The 22,757-nt window shown below is 40.1% G+C and overlaps 1 protein-coding gene across 2 annotated transcripts in view; it reads left to right on the top strand.

The window, feature by feature from the left end:
* The window catches only part of Grik4 (glutamate ionotropic receptor kainate type subunit 4), a 408,987-nt gene extending 405,925 nt beyond the window's left edge, over positions 1-3,062 (top strand). For both annotated transcript variants that reach the window (XM_046438798.2, XM_058577098.1), the window contains one exon: positions 928-3,062. In XM_046438798.2, coding sequence (XP_046294754.2) covers positions 928-1,284 — 357 coding nt within the window. In that variant the 3' untranslated portion in view covers positions 1,285-3,062. The remainder of the gene's footprint in view (positions 1-927) is intronic.
* Positions 3,063-22,757: the final 19,695 nt, after the last annotated feature.

Here is a 22,757-nt window from a genome sequence, read left to right as displayed (position 1 = left end):
AGCTATTTATTAGCAGTTTTTGTCAGATATGTAACTTTTCAGAATCTCCATTTGCACATCTGTGAGATGGATAGACTAATAACACTAGTAGAGGCACACAATACTTCATCCACAATTCTCAAACCCAGAAAGCTTGGAAAGTTCTAAGTTCTTTATAAGTTTGATGCAAATGTATTCAGTGACAAAACTTGACTAATGTTTGTGGTCTTTATCACACTCAGTGTGAGCATACATACATTTTGCTCCAGAAATATTAATGTGCTTGAAAACAGAATCTGCTTGAGACCCACTGGATGTGATACATAATATACTGTTTGTACCTTATATTATCTTCCTAAAATTCAAATATCCTGAATTATGCAACACAGCTGGAGTCAAGCATTTCGTATCAGGAGACTGTGGACCTGTAGTAGTAGCACTTGCTCTCATTTTAGCTATTATCAGAATGCATCTTCTCCAGCCAAAACCAGTTGGTTAAAGGAAATGAGAATCTTTGGCCTGAAGACAGAAAGTTATGGAGGCCTGGCAGTTTTTTTAAATATTTGAGAGACTGAGGTGTAGAGGGGTCTTTACTGGGATTCAAAGTCCAAATTAAGCTAGGATCAGTGGATGAAAATGTCAGAAGTAGAAATTAACTCAGTAGAAGGAAGCAGCATTTAATACAAATGTGCAAAAATCTTTCCCAAGATGGTGAGATCATTGTCTTTGAATGTGTTCAAAGATAAGTCAAGCAGCTGACAAAACTATTGAACACTGAGGCATAAAGGGCTTTTAGACATTCAATGGGACTGGGAGAGAGGCGATGGATTGCAAGACCTTCGTGTAATTTTCAGACCTAAAATTATAGATTCGGTGAGCCCTCTCCCTTCATCCCATCGTGCGGGGTTTATCCTGAGGGGCTGGCTGTGTCTTCGCTGTCTCTTCCAGGTGTCCGTCTGCCAGGAGATGGTGACCGAGCTGCGAAGCATCATCCTGTGTCAGGACAGTATCCACCCCCGCCGGCGGCGAGCTGGGGTCCCACAGCCCCGGCCCCCCATCCCGGAGGAGCGCCGGCCCAGGGGCACCGCGACGCTCAGCAATGGCAAGCTGTGCGGGGCTGGGGAGCCCGACCAGCTGGCACAGAGACTAGCCCAGGAGGCCGCCCTGGTGGCCCGCGGCTGCACACACATCCGCGTCTGCCCCGAGTGCCGCCGCTTCCAAGGCCTGCGGGCGCGGCCGTCGCCTGCGCGCAGCGAGGAGAGCCTGGAGTGGGAGAAGACCACCAACAGCAGCGAGCCCGAGTAGCCCCAGCGGCCGCAGGACAAGGAGCCAGGAGAGGAGGCGGGAGGGCTGGGCAGGAGCTGCTGTCCGCCGCGAGCCTGGACTTGTACGGCGTCAATACTTCTCTCCGGATTGGGGATCCAGTCACTTTACAAAACGGTCAAAGAGCCTGTCGCCCCAGCCAGACACAGACAGCGCCTGGTCGGGAGCGGTCCACCCAGAGACATTACACCCAAGTGGCAAAGGAATGCGCTCCCTGGTGGGCACAAGGACCCACCTTCCCCCAGTGGGTCTTTCTCTCCTGCCCAAACAACATAGAGTCTGGGGTGGGGGACCTTGCCTGGACCAGTCCAACGAATTGATGAAATCATCAGTTGAATTTCCCCCTAAGAAGGGGCCATTGTACCCTGGGTCTAATTCTTACAGAAAACAAAAACAGAAACAAAAATTAAACTCAACAGGGAAGATTTTTTTTCTTCTGAATTTGTATATTTTTGTTAATGCTCCTTTCCTCCCTCCTTTTCTTTTGTCGTCTTTTCAATTCTGTTCATTTGCTTTGTGTTGTTTGGAGGGGGAGGCTGGTTAGGAAATGGAAGTCTAATCATCCCTTTTCCCTTTTCCTGGATTTTAGGATATGAAGTTGCCAGTGCATCAGATTTCCTTCCGGTGCTGAACTCCCAGTCCTTGTGGGGGTTGGGGCCCTAAAGGAGTGTGGGAGAAGGATCTGAAGAAGAACCAGGGGGTCAAGTCTCCACTGAAAGTCCATTAAAGCAGTTTTTTAAATGCCAAAAAGCAATTAACCCATAGTTCACTCGGAGAGACCTTAAAATGCCTGGGATTTCAAGGGTTAATCTGTTTTTTCTTTATCTTTATTTTCCTGACTTTTGCTATTATTGTGTTGGGTTTGGTCTTTTGGGAATGTGGTGTCTAAAGACAGATAGGGGAGGAAAACAGAGTGCGTAGTGTCCTGGGGCCTTGTGAAAGGAGCAGAGAGGGTAGATGTAATTTTCCCATACCATGGCCTTGGCTTCTATTGTAGTGCGCTACTTACAGAGGAGGAAGGACAGACTGCCCTGTTGGTATGGTGCATACTTTATCATAACTGCATCTCTTTTTAACCAAACTCAGTAGCTGCCTATGATGCCCCATCCCCAAGGCTATGAAGGATTTGGTGATTTCTTGTTACTAGATTTGAAACCTGAGTGCAAGTGTGTGTGTGTGTGTGTGTTGTGTGTGTGCGCACGTGCGCGTGCGTGTGCACGCCCACACTTATTAAATGGAAAGACCTTAAGCAATCAAGAATTTACTGGGTTCCTGAGAAAGGTATGGAGTTTCTTAGGCAATCACAGACTGGGAACCTCAAATTCTTGAATCCTAACCTCAGCTTGGGCAGTAGCCTCCCTTGTGTGACTTTAAGCAAAGTACTTAACTTCTCTTGCATCCACAGAATAAGATTATTGATGCCTTCCTGGTTACGAGGTGACTGCTAGTCAGTGCTCCACTTGGGAGAAGTTTGCGGGGTCCAGAGCACACCTGTGATGGGAGGAGTGAGGCCTCCCAGCAGCTGCTTGACCTTGGCTTGGCGTCACCAATTGGGAGTTTCGTGCAGAGAATTGTCATTTTCTGATGGAAAACAAATTCTATGCAATTTCTGATTGTAAACTTAGAAAATTCAGAGGGAGAGAGAAATAAACAGTTGCTACCACCACCTCCACCTCCACCACCGCTGCCACCTTGAATCAAGTTGTCCTCACGTTGCTTCTGTTCTGAATGTACTAAAATAAAGACGTTTTTGGAGATGACGAGCTGAATTCCATGTTTTTGCCGTTTGGGTAGGTCCCCATCCTCTTTGTGTTGGGACAGCTAGAGCTGCCCTCCTGGGGGCCAAATGGTACCCTAATTATTCCCATGCAGGATGCTGGTTTTGCCCTAAGCTGATCTCTTCTCTCATGAATTTGAATCCCTTCTCTTTTTCTCTTTTTTAACCATCCCATGACAGCAAGCTGTGCAGGACACTGAGTATTTTTTGAACCTTGCCACAAGCCTTGTGGAGAAACATGGATCTGGAGGGAAGGGCACCCAATGGCCAATGGCTGGCAGATTCCCATGGTGCCACACTGTTCCAACCCCACGGTTCCATCCCATGCTTCTGACGCGTGGTCCCTCCAGTCAGATCATATTTGGGGTGGGAAGGGTTGTTTTTCTAAAAACTTGTTTTTAATGAGTAGGATATCTTGATCAATAGCAAACTTTTTTTTAATGGATTAGTGAAATAAATGTCCCCATGCATCATTTATAAAGTGTGTTTTCCTTCACCGTGTGGAATAAAGATAAAGACTGACAGCGTAGACAGTTTCTCTTAGCCGCTGAGACCATGGCTGCGCCTCTCTCCAGCTGCTGTGTGACATGGCAACCACCTAGCTCTCTTCCTCGGTTTGTCTTCACTTTTTATCTGTTGGTTGTCGGCTTTCTTTTCCATTCTGTATTTTCTATCTGACTCTGTGAACTGTACAAAGCAGTTTTTTCTTGTCTGTTATCTTTCTTCGACTGGAATATTTACAATAAAACAACAAACCCTGAAATGTTAGTGATGGGTGAGAGCTGTTTTGGTTTGGAAAGCACGGTCTGGTGTGTCTAATGTCCAGGTAGGAGACTCTAAAAGCAAATAAAAATAGAAACCCACTTTGTGCCATCCCCTCCCCCTGTCCTTTTCTTTTCTCTCTGTTCTCCACCTCTCTCTCCACTCCCCCACCCCTTTCAACCCTTTGTTCAGATCCCAGAAAAATCTAGGTGGCTTCTTTCAGTTTTTAGTCCTGTGAGTCTGAGCCAAACAGCCCCCCACCCCCAAACGGATACACATGTTAATGAAGTTCAGAATTCGTGGGGTTTTGTCTTCCTAAATGCACTTTCACAGAATGGCCATCTACTGATACCTAAGGTAACTCTAGTCAGATATCACCCCAGATTCCACTGGGAGCGTGAAGATTACATCAATTAAAATATAATACATTGCTTTATTTCTTTTAATTGCTCTACAGGGCCCAATGGTCACAAGATCTCTACTTAAGAACCCAGGTGGGGTGTAAATTGAGCATGTAGATGGCCGAAAATCTTTTGGCTTCCTCTAATCCAATGCTCGTATGAGAATATTCATCCTGGGAGCTTGCCAGCCAGCCCTCTTATTGGTTAGGTGAGACTGAAATATCATGATAACCAATCCACCTGGGGCTGCTCTGTGAAAGTTTATTAGTTTTGGATTCCAAGGAGTTTAATTTTCTTTTGGAATTCAAGGGGGACTTCCCTGTGGTGAACGAGGCCAGAACAGGGCTGGGACATTTCAGACACAGCAGATTGGTGGATGAAGTGAAGCTTGAGAGAAGCATTTGTGGCCCTCCCACCAATAGGTGTTCACAGCAAGGTAAAGTAGTCTGGAAATGATAAGGGAGATTTTATTCCCTACTGGTTGTCAGCTCTCTTGGGTAATAACAAAAAGGCCTGTTTGGAAAATGTAGAGAAGGAATCCTTTCATAAAGATTTTGCTTAGAGCTAGTGCTTTCTATGGGGCCTTCTCAACAGAAAAATTGAATCTTAAGTTGCCTTGAGCTTTGAGTAATTCCCCTGCCTTTCTAGAAAAGGAGATTTTCTCTCCACAGGCAGGTCCCCACCAGGGCCAAACAGAATGCCCTTGGCCTGACAATCCAGTTGTCCTCTGATATGCCTCAAAAATTGGTGATGGCGGGCTTTGAAAAGACTTTTCCCATAGGTGTGACTTCCGGAGGGGAAAAACCCTCCAAATTCTAGAAGGGAAGTGGTCAACAACCTCATTGTCATTTAAGAGCAACTAGTCAAGAGAAGTATTGATAGAACATTATCATTTGCATTTTATTAATTTCATATTAATTTTCAAATCTGAGGAGTAAATGATAAAATATTATCATAAAACAAATAACAGAACTCATGCTCAGGAAAGAAGGAAATCTTCAAAGGTGATAAAGTAAAAAACAACCCCTCTGACCAGAAATGGCAGAAAAGTTGAGGCCCCAGGAAGGAACATAAAGAAACTGAGCATATAATATGACCATATGGTAACTAAGTGTGTGCATATAAATATTCTCCTAGCTGGGGCTTATGAGGCATGTCAGGGGATCAGTGTATTTTGCTCATATAAAGACAGGGGACTTGATCCTATTTACAGATCAGACTACATGCAGACTTTATTATAGAGGGTGAAGGTCAAAACCTTAAGAGCAAAGATCTTCCTGCTAAAAATTAGCTAAAGAATCCAAACTGCCATTTGTTATTCCTAGTGCCCAACCTAATATAATCTCTTGGCTATGTAAGAGGAAAATAAAGATGGAAGGGCCTCATACCTTGTTGGCACTTTTTCACAGATTGGTGAGTAATCCAGAGAGCCATGTAGAAATTCACAGGGGCTCCATAGTCCAGGTGGTCGAGATAGCAAGAGAAAGCTTAGTGGAAGAAGCAGCTGCGTCTTTGGGTTGTTAAAATGTTTTTGATGCCTGCAGAAACAAGATTTTGCTTCATCGCCTTTGGAATGAGATATAGTTAACTCATATTGATGGATTCAGCCCTCCTCTGATAAAAGATAGTTTGTTGTTGCTGTTTTCCCCCCACCCACAGCATTCCTTTTGGAGAATTCTGGCTCTCCTATGATGCTTGTTCAAGTTGGCTGCCAATCTATTTAGAGATTCTTACCACTATCTCATTCCTGGGCATTTTTAAGTTGTGTTAGTGGAATTAGCTACAGAGACAAATGGCCTCACTCAACAGAATACAGAAAGACTAAGTGAAATGAGCAATGAAACTGTCTGAAATGGATTATGAGCTCTCTCTTTTTTTTTTTTTTTAAGAATCCAACAGTTTTAAAATTGGAGGAGATGAATGAATGCAGAACTGAAGATTCAGAGTCAATGTGAAATTGATACAGAATAAAACCCCCAAATTTTTGATGTACAGGACCATTCGAACTGTCTTCCTCCTTTTCAACCCATTAAACCATCCTGTTATCTAGAGCACAGGAGACTGCCTGGGAAGTTATTCTACTTGGATTGTTCTGATTAGATTTTTAGTAGCTTTTCCATTAAAAATAATAGAAGACAACTTCTATTTCTACATCATTTGTAATCCTATAGTGCCAAGTGAGCTAAAAAAAAAAGGCATTTTAAATCACTAAAGGTCCAAAGAGAGAAGTCCCAGACAGGTGAATAGCACAGGCCAGCATCCCCAAGGGACTGTGCGTGCCCGCAAGCTAAAACGTAGTTACAGAGCTTTAAAACTGGCTTAGAGAGAATCTGACAAAAATAGTTCTGTACAAAGACTTAAAGTTATTTTTCTTTACTGCTTTCCCCCTTTTTATATAAGCTAAATTTTGTGTGTGTTTGTGGTGTGGTTGTGGGTGGTGTGTGCAGTAGTTTAGTACAGATACGCGGGTTCTTGTGGGGGGGGTATATGGGGGTATGAGTGTGATAAGTGTGTTTGTGAAGCATTTTAGTACAGATATGCAGGTTGTTGACTGTGTGTGTGGTAAATATGAGTGTGGTATGTGTGTGAGTATATGATGTGTGTGGTATGAGTGTGGGGTGTGTGTTATTTGTGTGGTGTGTGTTGAATGCGGTGTATATGTGAGAATGTGGTATGTGCATGCACATGTTGTATGTGTGAGTTGATATGAGGTACATGGTGTGTGTGATTGTGTGGTGTGTATGTGAGTGTGGTTGAGTGTGGTGTGTGTGAGTACAGTGTATGTGTGCAGCAGGTGTGTGGTACTGTATGAGAGTGCTGTGTGTATGGCATTGTGTGAGTGGTTTCTTGTGAGTGTGTGGTGTTATATATATGGTATTGTGCGGGTGTAGTGTGTGAGTGTGGTGTGTGTGTGGTGTGTTTGTGTGGTATTATGTGGGTAGTGTGTGTGGTATTGTGTGAGTATGGTGTGTGTGGGGGGGACAGTTCGGCACAGACATGCTGGTGCCTATTGTGTCCCTTGTGTCCATTTCAAAAGCCAGAAGACAGTCCCATTACCACTCTGGTCCTTCTCCAGTGCTTCCAGGTAAGGGGGCTGGGCTTAGTGTTTGAGCTTTTGTGGCTTAGTTCTCATTGAATGGTCTTTGATATCATTTATTGCTAACAGAACATATATGTAGATACATTCACAAGACAGAAGAAAGTTTTTTAAATTCCCATTCCCAGTTGAGTGATAACATGAGCTGACTTCTGAAAACCTATTCCCAGCCAGGCACAGTGGTGCATGCCTATAATCCTCAGCTTAGGAGGCTGAGGCAGGAGGATTGCGAGCTCAAGCCAGCCTCAGCAACTTAGCAAGGTCCTAAAGCAACTCAACAAGACCCTGCTCCTAAATAAAATATTATAAAGGGCTGGGGATGTGGCTCTGTGCTCAAGTGCTCCTGGGTTCAATCTCTAGTACCAAAAAATAAAAAATACAAAACAACAACAAAAACCTATTCCCCTCCATTCCTCTGGCATTAGTAAGTGACCAGAAAAAATGTCCCACCAATAGTGTGATATGGCACAGCCAGGAGAAACGAGAGCAGTGCAGGGTAACTCTCATTTATACTTCATACCCGTGGATAGCCTTGCCCATTTCAGACAAGATACAATTTCAAAAAGGTTAGACAATAAAATTGTTAAAATTTGAGTGGGTTAGATTAGCCAAGAAAGTACAGGATTCAGAAAGAATACTTTAATTCAGCTAGTTTATTTTTTATTTAAAATAAAACAGCAGATTTGCTGAGGTTTCATAAATAACATTTACGAAATATATTATGAGGTTTCAAAATAACATTTTCAGAAAACTCAAGGCAGTTTCTGATCTGGCTCCTGCTGATCTTTCAACCTTCTCCTGACACTTTTCTCACTTTCCTACCATGCCATGCTGCAGTCAAACCACACCATTTATTCCTCTGTTAATCTCATGCTTATCTTCTGTGCCTTTGCTCTGGCAATTCCCACTTTCTGGAATTTCTTCCTGGTCATTTCTGCATTGCCAAAGCCTCCCCATAGTTAAGATCTAGCTTAAATACCATCTCTCCTATGAACTCTTCATTAATCTCCCCTCTCCTGAGCATTCTCATCCTTCCTCCATAGCCCCTGATGGTTTTCTGCATTACATTGTAAATGACACACGCTGTCCCCTTACTTCCCACGTTTAAGCCCTTGAAAGTGCAGAGCAAATGGCTTTTCCCACTTTTCTCCTCTGATAGTGTGTGGGATTCCTGGCACATAGTTAGTTCCAATGAATGAATGAGGCAAATTCAACTGAGAGCAAATGTACATAAAAATGCTGCAGATAGGAAACTGAGTGGCAGGAATATGCTAATACACATTTGATTTAAAGCAACCATGAGAAGAACAACTTAATAATTTATATCAAGCAAAAATACGACTTCATTTATTTTGCTGGGCATAAGCCTGGTGAGGAGAGCAAGTTGATAACATGCGTGGGTTGGGAGAGGGTTGGTTCCAGTCGGTAGGTAGGAGGGAATGTTTTCTTCCAGCTGTTTCCATGCCTTCCATATAGATTACAAGAACTCAGTCTCCTGACACCCAAACCAGCTTTGGCAAAACCAACCAGCTTTCTCTCCTCTCTCCTCATTATCCTCAAGAATGATTTCTATCCCAAAATAAAATTACCAAGACTTGGTTTGTGGACTATACATTTTGATGAAAGTCCAGCCAAGTGGTAATTGCCCAGAAACACAGTCATTGTTACCAAAATAATCAAAATCAACCTGATTTTCTTTCTTACTTGCCAGGAAAAGACAAATTTCCCCTTGGTAGCTTGCTTTTAAAATGTGAAAACACCATCACTGTTTGAAGGGCAACAAATTATAGTTCTAGCATTTATAGTGATTTCCTTACTGGGAAGTCTGGCCATTTTTGACAAATTTAGGAAACTGCTGCTATTTTCCTAAGTATTCCTATTTAGACCAAAGAGGAGAGGCATGGGGGACGGAACCAGCATTTCTCCATTATCTCCTACGTGCCAAACACATTTTTTTATATAATCCTCCTGGTAGCCCTACAAATTAAATCTTATTACTTTCAGGAGAGAAAAAAAAGAAAGCTTGTGGAAGTAAAATAATATGTCCAGAGTTCCACGGCTAGTGAAAGGCCAAGCTTCAAGGTGAAGGGTAAAGATCTGAACCTAGTTCTTACTTTTTCCCATTACCAGGGTATCTTCCATTATATCAAATTTCCTGACCCCATTTGGAGGATTTGCTCCAGAAAGGATAGAAACCTGGCAAGGCTCCACATGTGATCATGCTTGATTTTCCTTAGTTAGGACCTTTGCTTTTTAAAATTATTATTAATAGATAAATCACTTTGATTCCATGACTTTGTCCAACCCTAATATTTTGCATTTGTTTTTGAAGAACTTGCTTCTATAATGCTCAGAAGTCATCAGAGATGCTAAATATATTATTTACAAAAGGGACGGAATTTTACTGTAAGAAAGGTTTTTATTAGGGTTTCTGACTGTTTCTCATTATTAATCTCCATGAGGAGATTTCAGGATAGCACACATCAACCACTCAATTAGTTGATATAAGCATCCAGCTGCTCTGATCTTTTTTTACCAGTGTAAGAAAGTCATGTTAAATGATCAGAGAAGACAATCTAATTGAGGAAAGCTGTATGTCAGGCCCTAGAGATCTAGAAGTTTACCACCAAATTTAGAAAACTGTAAGGTTCTTCTAGCAGTCAGTTGCTTCACTTGAATTCATTTCCCTACTATTTAGACCATAGCCAAGCCATTACAACTAAAAATGTAACTCTCAATTCCAAGGAACAAACCTGTATTAAATGCTGAGCTGGTGGGGAGGGAGGGAAGTTTGTGGGTACAGCTGAGGGGTATTAAGATGGATGAGGCCATATGGAAAAGGCAGTAGAATTTACATTCTGAGTAGTCCCTAAAACTAATAGTGCATATTGCTGAGATACAGAATTCAAAAGGAAGAAAGTTTAAACAAAGCAGTGAGTTCCTTGCCACAGTAAGTTATGGGTTTATATCACCTTAACAAATAAAGATATCAGAGAGAATTCTGATATTTTGTTGAAAGTCATAGTAGCTGAACTATTATGGTGAACTATTATGGTGACAATTATTCTATAAAAGTAATATAATAATAGCAACTGTCTTTTATTGAGTACATAATAATTACAAGATATGTTCTCTGTGTTTTTCATATGCCATTTTTATTTTTGTAACAGGTAGATATTATTTTCCTTATAGTTCAGAAAAGGAAACCTGGCCAGCATTGAGTTAGAAGTCAGCAGTGGAGCCAGGATTTGAATACAGATGCCTGGCTCCAAAGTTTGACCTTGAAATTGTGTAATTACAAGGCATGGGGCCTGTCTTCATTAAAAGAGACAAGAAGAGGACACAAAGAAATCTATGTATATACACAATAATGAAAGGGAGAAAGAAATACAACATATAACATAAAATATTATCATCTTGTTGAAGAGATATGAAATGTGCAGTCACAAACAACAAAAGATTTATTTAATAACAAGATATTACTACAAAAGACACAACAGGACATTTTGTTACCAACAAACAACAATTATATTCAGCATGTATTTATTATATTACGGTCAAACACGTCCTCAAACATCTGCTATGTACCCATTTCTGTTCTAGATACTGAAGAGTACAGAAAACAAGCACTTAAAGTTGAAAAAACTCATTTTTTGGATCACTTATTAGATCCTGAACCTTAATTTGGTTTTGTGATTTTTTTATTGTATTGCTACTTAGCCCATACTCAAAGTCTTATTTTTTTCTTTTACCATCAGTAAAGTAATATACATACATTATAGAAAATTTGGAAAATCCAAAAGGCAGAAGAAAAAAGTATCCCAAATGTCAATATCTAAAAATGTTCATATGAAAATTTTGTCCTCTGGTAAATTTAAGTGTTTTGAATCATGGTGCTCCTATTGCATTATTATCTAATTTTCTCTTCATACATACCAAGCTTATCCACAAGACTATGTATGAGTTACTGGAAGTCAGTAGGCAGACAAAGCACTTCTTTGGTGCCCCTGAAACACTTGCACAATTCTCTGAGTTATAGGTGCTGGAATAATCCATGGGTTTACTGCTGACTCATTTATCAATCAATAAATGAATGAATACAAAATAGCAGAACAATCTTCTTGCTCTTGAGACATTTACAATCTCTGTTGAAGGTCAAGTCTAAGACATTGTATGATAAAATGCAAAATGAGTGGTTGTACGAAACTCCTTAGAAAGAAATGGTATGTGGTTAGGAAAGGTGACTTGGGACATGCCTGAAGGACAGACCCAAAGAATCTGAGATTTTTTTTTTTTTTAACCATCCAATAAGCACCCTGATAGAATGGGTTGGTCTATATCAAGCCAGTTCCCATTCTTCTATCCGGTGCCAGGCAGTCTCTCCATCAGCTGTCTCAGAGGACCCACTCTATGCTATACAGGCAAAAGAAACTAGACTCCTCTCTCTCCACAGGGGGAATTGCCCAGCTAGTGTTTCCTCTCAGCTCTGGGACAAGGAGGGAATTTTAGGCTACATAGTAGCCACTATGAGGATATCTTTCTCCAGTGGTAAACTTACTAGAAAAGGGGTTTCAAACTTTTTATAGTTCTCTCTCTCTTCTAAGTGAAGTCTTCTTGGGTGGAAGTGCTGAAATAATACTCTCCCCCTGCCTAGTTATCTGATAATCATGGTCTCAGGGATCCCACTATACAATGTGTGCTGAAGCATATTGGAGCTGGGTGACCTGTCTTGGCTGTGATGGGCAGCATGTGAGGGTCACAAGGGAGACCTGTGGGCTTCTCAGATGGCCTGAATTCAATTAACCATTCACAGCTAATCAATAAGGGCATAGCAATCAGGTGGATGTAAGCAATGCTGGATTTGAAGGATTTTCAAGTAATCATATTGGAGAATTGCCCTGGGCATAAAGAAAGGTATAATATCAAACCACATTTGGCACACTGTAGCTAAGGTAGTAGCAGCTTGTCTGACGGGATGTCTGCCCCTTTAACAGCTCTTTTAATTCCAGAGGAAATGAAAATTCCCTTCCTACTAGTCATTAAGGCTCCAATTTTATTTCTCATTATTAAACCATGAAGTTGGCCAAAACATTTAAATTAAGCAAAATGAAGAGATTTATGAGCAAATTAGAGTCTAGGTGAAAAATTCAGACCTAATCCCCCGAGATTAAGAAATACACAATAGCTAAATTATTAGAAAGAAAAAAAAATCTCAGAGTTAACAGGAGGATGTGTTCTTTCTTATTTTTCCCAAAGAAACAGCTCTGTAAAATTGAGTTTTTAGTTGATAATTTCATGCTTGGTAATACCCACACGATTTGAGAAATGTTGGAAGAAGACCTAAATGGTATTTTAGTCTCTATGCAGAACTAGAGAAATATGTCAGGTTGATAGCCCTAAGCAGCTGACAGCCTCCTATTGAGAGAAAACACTGTGAAGAGAACACCATGAATTAATTCAGATCCCCCTGCCCTGAAGACAGAACCCTGCTAGGTGGCCAGCATGGAGGTCAGAGATTAAACTTGTTTGATCTTCAGTTATCCCACTGAGACTGTCATGCCAGAGGGAAGGATGTTTCCAGCTAGCTGAGTGGCCAAGGGTAAAGGACAGAACTGAGACCCCATTCAATTTCTTCATCAAAGGCCACCTTCTTTCTGAAGATTGCTGTCACAGAGGCAAATTCTAAATGGTAACTGAGAGATGAAAGGTTTCACAATCTGCCACCCAAACCACCAACCATTAAAAGCATCTTAATTTAAGACCAAAGAATATCAGGAATATTCATAATCCCATCTCCAGGATCTAGAACTTTATCAGTTATGAGAAGATACACCTAACCTAAGAGCAGGTGAGGACATTAATTGTTCCTGGGGACTTTCAAGGGGAAAAAAATGTGCTCACTTCAGATTGAATACCAAAGCTTGCCTTGAAGGTAAATGTTTTGATCTGCAGGTTAGTTTTAATTACTTCAAGACTCTACTGTTCCCAGACACTGCATCTCCCCTGTACACCTGCAGTGGTACCTGAAATTGTCATCAATAGAGTCATTTCTTTGGATTAAGGAAACATAAAATGAATTAGCCATTTTAAGGCAGTCATTACACAGTAACAGAGACAAAGTTGGGAATTTGACAAGGAGAAAGTTCACTTTGGTGTAGACCCACACAAAGCCTGATGCTAGGAGACCCCTGCCCAGGAAGATCCTGGCCCAACTTGGGAGTTCTAGAGGTATTGGGGATGCAAATCAAGTAAAGATGGCACCTGGCAGTTTGCCAGGAGGAGTGGTCTGTGAAGTAAGCCAGTGAGCCATTAAGATGATGAGGATTCCTTAATGACTGACTGCTGTATCTAGATGATGCTAATTGAGTTAAGCTGTGTGTAATTAGTTATGTATATATACCTCTGCTGTCCCGCAGAGAAGCGGCTCCTGCTACCTTGGGTGCCTGCTCACTCAGTTCCCACTGAGTTCACTCGCAATAAAGTAGTTCCCGCTTCAACCTTCAAGTTACTTGTCACCTCCCGGTTATTTAGCCCAGCCGGACTGCGGCATAGAGGCACTGAGTACCATGGAAACGCTGGTCCTGGGACACAGGGTGAGAAAGAGGGGAAGAAGGAAAGAACTGTGTTAGCTTTTCTTGCCTGAGACAAATACCTGAAAAAATCAACTTAGGGAAGGAAAGATTTATTCCGAGTCACAGTTTCAGAGGTTTCAGTCCATGCAGAAGGGCATGGTATATTAAAGCTGCTTACCCCATGGCAACTGGGAAGCACAGAGAGAGCAAAGAAGGGGCTGGGGAAAATACACACTCTTCCAAGGCATGCCCTGAGGGACCCACTTCCTGCAACTAGGCCTCACCTCCTACAGTTTCTACCACTTCCCAATAATGCCATCATATTATGAATCTACCAATGGATTAATCCACTGATGAGGTCAGAGCCCTCATGTTCCAATCATTTCCCAAAAGCTCCACATCCGAACATGCGTTGGGGACCAATCTTTCAACAGAATATTTTGGGGGACATTCCAAATCTAAACTGTAACAGGAAGTAACATTTCTGCCATATCTACTATATTCCAGGCATTTACTAGGTGCCTTTATGTAAGGTTTTCACATTTAATACTCACAATTAACTCTCTAAGTTAGCCTTCTTACCCTTGTTTTAGAGCTGCAAATTGAAGGCTCAGGGAATTGAAGTAATTTTCCTAAGTTCTCCCAGCATGCATCTGAGCTCAAGTTTGCCAGGCTTCAAAGATCTCACTCTTTCTGTGATATCATGCTGACTCCCTAGAAATGAAGGAATAAAGGGCTTATTTCACAGCTGGGTCCACCAGGATTCACTATCGTGGTCTATGTGGGAAAATATAATTGGAAGAAACCCCAGATTCTCCCTTAAAAAAACATTCCAATATTGGAATGGAGGTTGTTATAGTTTAGATCTAGAATGTTCTCCAGAAGTCCATGTATTAAAGTCTTAGTCTCAGCTTGGTGCTATTAAGAAGTGGTAGAAGTTTGAGAGGAGTTCTTAGGTCATTGTGAGAGGGAGTTCTTAGGTCATTGGGGTGTGCCCTCAAAGAGGATAGTTAATATCTAGCCTGTTCTCTCTCTCTCTCTCTCTCTCTCTCTCTCTCTCTCTCTCTCTCTCTCTCTCTCTCTGTCTCCTAACAGCTATCATGATATGCTGTCTCATTTTAGGCCCCAAAGCAATGGATCATAGATTAAAACCTCCAAAACTGTGAGCCAAAATAAAACTTTCCTCTTTAAAAAGTTGATTTATCTCAGGTATTTGTTACAATAAAAGAAAAATGATTATCACAGAGGTATTACATGAGAGTTGGAGGCTGGATTTGATAGCCAGATTTTGTCCCCTCAAGACTCATCTTCCCTTCCGAGTCTTATCACAAATCACTGTTGCTGCCATCTTTGCTGATGGGGCCATTTCTCCTCTTTCACAAATCAGACTCCAGTGGACTTAACTCATTCCTTAATTCCCTGAAACAGAATCTCAGTAAGACCAAATGGTGAAATAAAGCTTAGCTAAAAGACTCAGAGATAATGAAGGGGAAATAAACGCAGATTACAAGGTACCTGGTAATGGACTCAGGGGTGTGGCTGCTCTCAGAGCACAGTTCATTACTACAGGGCCCCTGTCAAAGCCCCTCCCTGACTAATTTTCAGTCTTCTTCCATATGACAGAGAGTAAGGCCTCACCCTACTAGCCCATTCCAAGAAACTGGGAGCAATTTAAAGCATATCTGTGGTCACCAAATAAAGCCAATTGTGTTCCCCATGCAGACGGGTGTCAATACTGACATTTCTGTTTGTGTAGCTCCAAATTTATAACTCAATCTAAAAAGAGACAGGTAAGTAGCAAAGTAACATAGGGAAAGAGGAAGACCTCTGCTCTAGTGAGTTTTTCATCACTGTGACCAAAAGACCTGACAAGAACTATGTAGAGGAGAAATTTATTTGGGGTTCAACATTTCAGAAGTTTCATTCCCTAGATGGCCAACTTCATTGCTCTGGCCCCTGGTGAGGCAGGACATCATGGCAGAAGTGCATGGAGGAGGAATGCAGCTCCAGACATGGCAAGAAGGAGAGGGAGGGGGAGAGGGGAGAGAGAGAGAGAGTAGCTGGGTGGGGGGTGTTCAACTCATCAAGGACAAAGTGTCAAGCCCAAATGCATGCCCCCAGTTCCTACTTCCTCCAGTCATACCCTACAGTCTACATTCAATTAATCCACATCAGTGTATTAATCAACTGATTAGATTCATGCTCTCATAACCCAATCATTTCCCCTTTGAAATTTCTCACATTGTCTAACACATGAGCTTTTTAATTATTTATTTATTCAAATTTATTATACCCGATGGCAGAATGCAACTCATTTCCTATTACACATATAGAGCACAATTTTTCAAGTCACTGTACACAAAGTATTTTCACACCATTCATGTCTTCATCCATGTACTTTAAGGTAATGATGTCTAACTTATTCCACCATCATTCCTACCCCCTTGCCCCCTCCCTTGCCCTCCCTCTTCTTTGCCCTATCTAAAGTTCCACCATTCCTCCATGCTCCCATTGCCATTATGAGTCAGCATCCTCATATCAAAGAAAACATTCGGCCTTTGGTTTTGTGGGATTGGCTAACTTCACTTAGCATTATATTCTCCAACTCCATCCATTTACCTGCAAATGCCATGATTTTATTCTCTTTTAATGCTGAGCAATGTTCCATTGTATGTGTATGTATGTGTGTGTGTGTGTGTGTGTGTGTGTGTGTGTATCACAATTTCCCTATCCATTCATCTACTGAAGGGTACCTAGGTTGGTTCCACAGTTTAGCTATTGTGAATTGTGCAGCTATAAACATTGATGTGACTGTGTCCCTGTAGTATGCTGTTTTTAAGTCCTTTGGGTATAGACTGAGGAGTGGGATAGCTGGGTCAAATGGTGGTTCCATTCCAAGTTTTCCAAGGAATCTCCATACTGCTTTCTGTATTGGCTGCACCAATTTGCAGTCCCACCAGCAATGTATGAGTGTGCCTTTTCCCCCATATCCTCACCAACACTTATTGTTGTTTATATTCTTGATAGCTGCCATTCTGACTGGAGTGAGATGAAGTTTTGATTTGCATTTCTCTAATTGCTAGATATGTTGAACATTTTTTCATACGTTTGTTGATTAATTGTATATCCTCTTCTGAGAAGTGTCTGTTCAGTTTCTTGGCCCATTTATTGATTGGGTTATTTGTTTTTTGGTGTTAAGGTTTTTGAGTGCTTTATATATCCTAGAGATTAGTGCTCTATCTGATGTGCTTGTGGTAAAGATTTGCTCCCATTCTGTAAGCTCTGTATTCACCTCACTGGTTGTTTCTTTAGCTGAGAAAAAGTGTTTGAATCCATCCCATTTATTGATTCTAGGTTTTAATTCTTGCACAGGAGTCTTATTAAGGAAGTTGGGTCTGAATCCAACATGATGGAGATTTAGGCTTACTTTTCCTTCCATTAGGTCCAAGGTCTCTGATTTAATTTCTAGGTCCTTGATCCACTTTGAGTTGAGTTTTGTGCATGGTGAGAGATAGAGATTTAATTTCATTTTGTTACATGTGGATTTTCTGTTTTCCCAGCACCATTTGTTGAAGATGCTATCTTTTCTCCAATGTATGTTTTTAGTGGCTTTGTCTAATATAAGATAACTGTAGTTGTGTGGGTTAGTCTCTGTGTCCTCTATTCTGTACATTGGTCTTTAAGTCTATTTTGGTGCCAATACCATGCTGTTTTTGTTACTATTTCTCTGTAGTATAGTTTAATGTCTGGAATAGTGATACCACAAGCCTTACTCTTCTTGATAAGGATTGCTTTGGCTATTCTGGCTCTTTTATTTTTCCAGATGAATTTCTTGATTGCTTTTTCTATTTCTACAAGGAATTCACTGGGATTTTTATTGGGGTTGCATTGACTCTGTTAGTATGGTCATTTTGACAATATTAATTCTGCCTATCTAAGAACAAGGCAGATCTTTCCATCTTCTAAGGTCTTCTTTAATTTCTTTCTTTAGCATGCTGTAGTTTTCATTGTAGAGGTCTTTCACCTCTTTCATTAAGTTTATTCCCAAGTTTTATTTTTTTTTGAGGCTATTATAAATGGGGTGGTTTTCCTAGTTTCTCTTTCTGAGGATTTGTCTCTGATGTACAGAAATGCCTTTGATTTATGGATGTTGATTTTATATCCAGCTACTTTGCTGAATTCATTTATTCTAGGAGATTTCTGGTGGAATGTTTGGGTCTTCTAGGTATAATAAAATCATAGTCTCTGCAAATAGTAATAATTTGAGTTCTTCTTTTCCTATTTGAATCCCTTTAATTTCTTTCATCTGTCTGATTGCTCTGGCTAGAGTTTAAAGAATATGTTAAGTAAAATTGGTAAAAGAGGGCATCCCTGTCTTGTTTCCAGTTTTTAGAGGGAATGCTTTCAATTTTTCTCCATTTAGAATGATGCTGGCCTGGGGCTTAGCATAGATAGCTTTTACAATGTTGAGATATGTTCCTGTTATCCCTAGTTTTTCTAATGTTTTGAACATGAAGGTGCTGTATTTTGTTGAATGCTTTCTCTGCATCTATTTATATCAAATGATTTTTATCTTTGAGTCTATTGATGTGATGAATTACATTTATTGATTTCCATATGTTGAACCAACCTTGCATCCCTGGAATGAACCCCACTTGATCATGGTGCACTGTCTTTTTGATATATTTTTGTATTCAATTTGCCAGAATTTTACTGAGAATTTTTGCATCTATATTCATTAGAGATATTGGTCTGAAGTTTTCTTTCTTTGATGTGCCATTGTCTGGTTTTAGAATCAGGGTGATATTGGCTTCATAGAATGTGTTTGGAAGTGTTCCCCCCTTTTGTTTTTCTATTTCATGAAATAGTTTGAAAAATATTGTGTTAATTTTTCTTTAAAAGTCTTGTTCTACAAGACCTCTATTTCTCAAGAGACAAATCCTCATCTGTGTATCCATCCAGTTCTGGGCTTTTCTTGGTTGGTAGGCTTCTGATGTCATCCTCTATTTCCTTGCTTGAAATCGATCTGTTTAAATCATATATATTATCCAGATTTAGTTTGGGCATATTATATGCCTCTAGAAATTTGTCAATGCCTTTGATATTTTCTAATTTATTGAAGTACAAATTTCCAAAATAATTCCTATTTTCTTCTGTATTTCTGTAGTGTCAGTCATAATATTTCCTTTTTCATCATGGATATTAGTAATCTGAGTTTTCTCTCTCTTTCTCTTCATTATTAGCATGGCTAATGGTTTATCAATTTTATTTATTTTTTCAAAGAACCAACTTTTTGTTTTGTCATTTTTTTCAATTGTTTCTTTTGTTTCAATTTCATTGATTTCAGCTCTGATTTTAATTATTTACTGTCTTCTACTGCTTTGGGGGTTGATTTGTTCTTCTTCTTCTAGAGCTTTGAGATGTAATGTGAGGTCATTTATCTGTTGACTTTTTCTTCTTTGAAGGAATGAACTCCATGCGATGAACTTTCCTCTTAGAACTGCCTTCATAGTGTCCCAGAGATTTCAATATGTTGTATTTGTGTTCTCATTTACTTCTAAGACTTTTAAAATCTCCTCCTTGATATCTTTTGCAATCCATTGTTCATTCAATAGCATATTATTTAGTCTCCAGGTGTTGGAGTATCTTTGATTTTTTTATTTTATCATTGACTTCTAATTTCATTCCATGTAGTCTGATAGAATGCAGGGTAGTATCTCTACTTTTTTTTATTTACTAAGATTTGCTTTGTGGCATAGTATATGGTCTATTTTAGAGAAGGATCCATGTACTGCTGAGAAGAAATTGTATTTGTTTGTTGATGGATAATATACTCTATATATTTCAGTTAAGTCTAAGTTAATGATTATATTATTGAGCTCTATAGTTTCTTTGTTTAGTTTTTGTTTGAAAGATCTCTCCAGTGCTGAAAGAGGTGTGTTAAAGTCACCCAGAATTATTGTGTTGTGGTCTATTTGACTCTCAAACTTGAGAAAGAGTTTGATTGATATCGATGCTCCATTGTTTTGGGCATATATATTTATAACTGTTATGTCATGTTGATGTATGTTTCCCTTAAGCAGTATGAAATGTTCATCTTTATCCCTTTTGATTGACTTTGGCTTGAAGTCTACTTTATTTGATATGAGGAGGAAAGCTGTGCTTGTTTATGTAGACCATGTGAATAGTATATTTTATCCCAACCTTTCATCTTGAATCTGTGGGTGTTTTTTCCTATGGGATGAGTTTCTTGAAGGCAGCATATTGTTGAGTATTTTTTTGAATCCAATCTACCATCCTATGTATTTGATTGGTGAAGTTAGGCCATTAACATTTAGAGTTATTATTGAGGCATGATTTGTATTACCGATCATTTTTGTTTACTTTTGGCATTTAGCTTGACTTGGTTTCTTCTTTGGTCGGCTTTTCCTTTATTATAGTTCTTCCATTTGAGGATTTTCATTTTTGTTTTTCATTTCCTCCTCATGGAACATTTTGCCAAGAATGTTCTGTAGTGCAGGCTTTCTTGCTGTAAATTCTTTAAGCTTTTGTTTATCATGGAAGATTTTTATTTCATTCTCAAATTTGAAGCTTAATTTTTCTGGATACAAGATTCTTTATTGGCATCCATTATCATTTAGAGTTTGGTATATGTTGTTCCAGGATTTCTTGGCTTTGAGTTTGGGTTGAAAAATCTGCTGAGACCCGAATTGGTCTTCCCTTATAGGTAATCTAATTGTTCTCTCTTGCAGCCTTTAAAATTCTATCCTTTTTCTGTATGCTAGGCATTTTCATTATAATGTGTCTTGGTGTAGATCTGTTGTAATTTTGTACATTTGGTGTCCTGTAAGCCTCTTTTATTTGATTTTCCAGTTCATTCTTTATGCTTGGGAAATTTTCTGATATTATTTCATTGAAGAGATTGTGCATTCCTTTGGTTTGAATGTCTGAACCTTCCTTTATCCCAATAAATCTTAAATTTGGTCTTTTGATGGTGTTTCATAATTCTTAAATATACCGTTCATGGTTTCTTACCATCTTCACTGTGATGACCTCACCGTGAAGATTGTGTATTTTGTCTTCATTGTCTGAGGGTCTATCTTCCAAGTGGTCTAGTCTGTTGGTGATGCTATCTACTGAGTTTTTTAATTGTCTCATTGTTTCTTTCATTTGAAGGATTTCTGTTTGTTTTTGTTTGTTTGTTTTTAGTATCTCTTTATTGGAGTAATCTCTTGCAATCTGTATTTGCTCTCTTATCTCTTTGTTGGAGTGATTGATTTTTGCCTGTATTTTCTCACTTAGGCCATTCTTCAATTCCCAAATCATTTTAGTTATGTATATTCTGAACTCCTTCTCTGACATTTCATCTACTGTGCTATCTCTAGATTCTACTGTTGTAGTATCTTGGTTTGTTTGGGGCATTTTCCTCCCTTATTTTTTCATGATGTCTATGTGTCTTCTTCTCTTGCAGTGCAGATCTGAGCTATCACAGCTTCTGCCCTATTGTCTTATAGTCTTCCTATAGGTTACCAACACCTCACTTTTAAGGGAGAGATCAATATTACAGCACTTAATGTACCCAACGTGCAGCCATATATCAGTTAGCTTCTATTTTTACATTTACACTTTTGGCACTATAATCAGAAATTAGAAGCTTGGTTATTTTCTACTATATAGTCAATAGGTTTGCATAATGCTTTACTGTTTCTAATGGTAGAATGGGGGAACTGGGGGATTGGCTGAGATGTTTATGAGGTAGGATGTGAGAATATGGAGGTATTAGACTATATAACTATATGAGAGGTAATCATATTTTTAGACTATATGAGAGGGTAATCATAAGAAGTTGGCTGTTAGTAGGAGAAACAAGAGATAGGCAAACTCATGTAAGACTCCCTGTTACTTCAGCAACAGGATAACTGTTAGTACCCCTAGTAGAGAAACCTCTGGTGCAGCCAGGCCTACAGAGACCTTGGTGACTTCTTACCAGGTCCTTATTGTTGTCCCTTGATAGAAATGGTAATATTCCAGTTTTATGGTGGTGGCAGCCCAAGCCTATATGTACCCTGATGTTGGACAGTGAATCTACCTTTGGTGAATAAAGAACCCCAAGCGGAGTGGCTCCGCATGCAAGTTCAGAGTGAGCCTCTGTCCAGATCACCAGGCCATGGTGTGGGGGGGTGGGAGAGCAGGCAGGCCTCTGTCTGGATCTCCCTAACACATGAATTTTGGGAGGATATCTTGTATCTAAACCAACATTCTGACCCTGGCCTCCAAAAGCTCACATAATTCAAAATACATTCAGTTCATTTCCAAGAATTCCCATAGTCTTTAATAGTTACAGCATTGCCCAAAAGTCCATGTCCAAAAATCTCCTCTGAGATTCAAGGCAAACTTCCCCCATAAAGATCAAAAGCAAGTTACATATATCCAGTGTACAATGGCACAGAGTAAACATTTCCACTCCACAAGGGAGAGATGGGGGCATGTACAGAAGGAATGGGGACCAAAGCAAGACTGAAATCCATCTGGGCAAACAATTCCTGTAGCTTAACATACAGTATCTGGAGCACATGGCACTGTGACAGACTCACCAAGGGGCTTGGGTAGCTCTGCCCATATGGCTTTGCTGATTGAAATCTATAAGATCTTTCTTTCTTTCTTTTTTTGCTTGTTTCTGCTCAATTCCTGCAGCTTTCCTTGGCAGACATTCTTGTTGGCATCTCTTCATCTCAGAGGTCTCCACTACAGCTTCAGCTTCCTTCTCACTTCCTTATGCATCAACCTCCCAGGGGCTGCCCACAGGGACTTAGGCCCTACTATTCTTTGCTAGCCTCCCAGGCCAT

This window comes from Marmota monax, unplaced genomic scaffold (assembly GCF_021218885.2).
Source record: "Marmota monax isolate L192 unplaced genomic scaffold, Marmota_monax_Labrador192_F-V1.1 WCK01_AAM20220418_F8-fsc00081, whole genome shotgun sequence".
NCBI classification, from domain to species: Eukaryota; Metazoa; Chordata; class Mammalia; order Rodentia; family Sciuridae; genus Marmota; species Marmota monax.
This window is presented reverse-complemented; position numbering and strand designations above follow the sequence as displayed.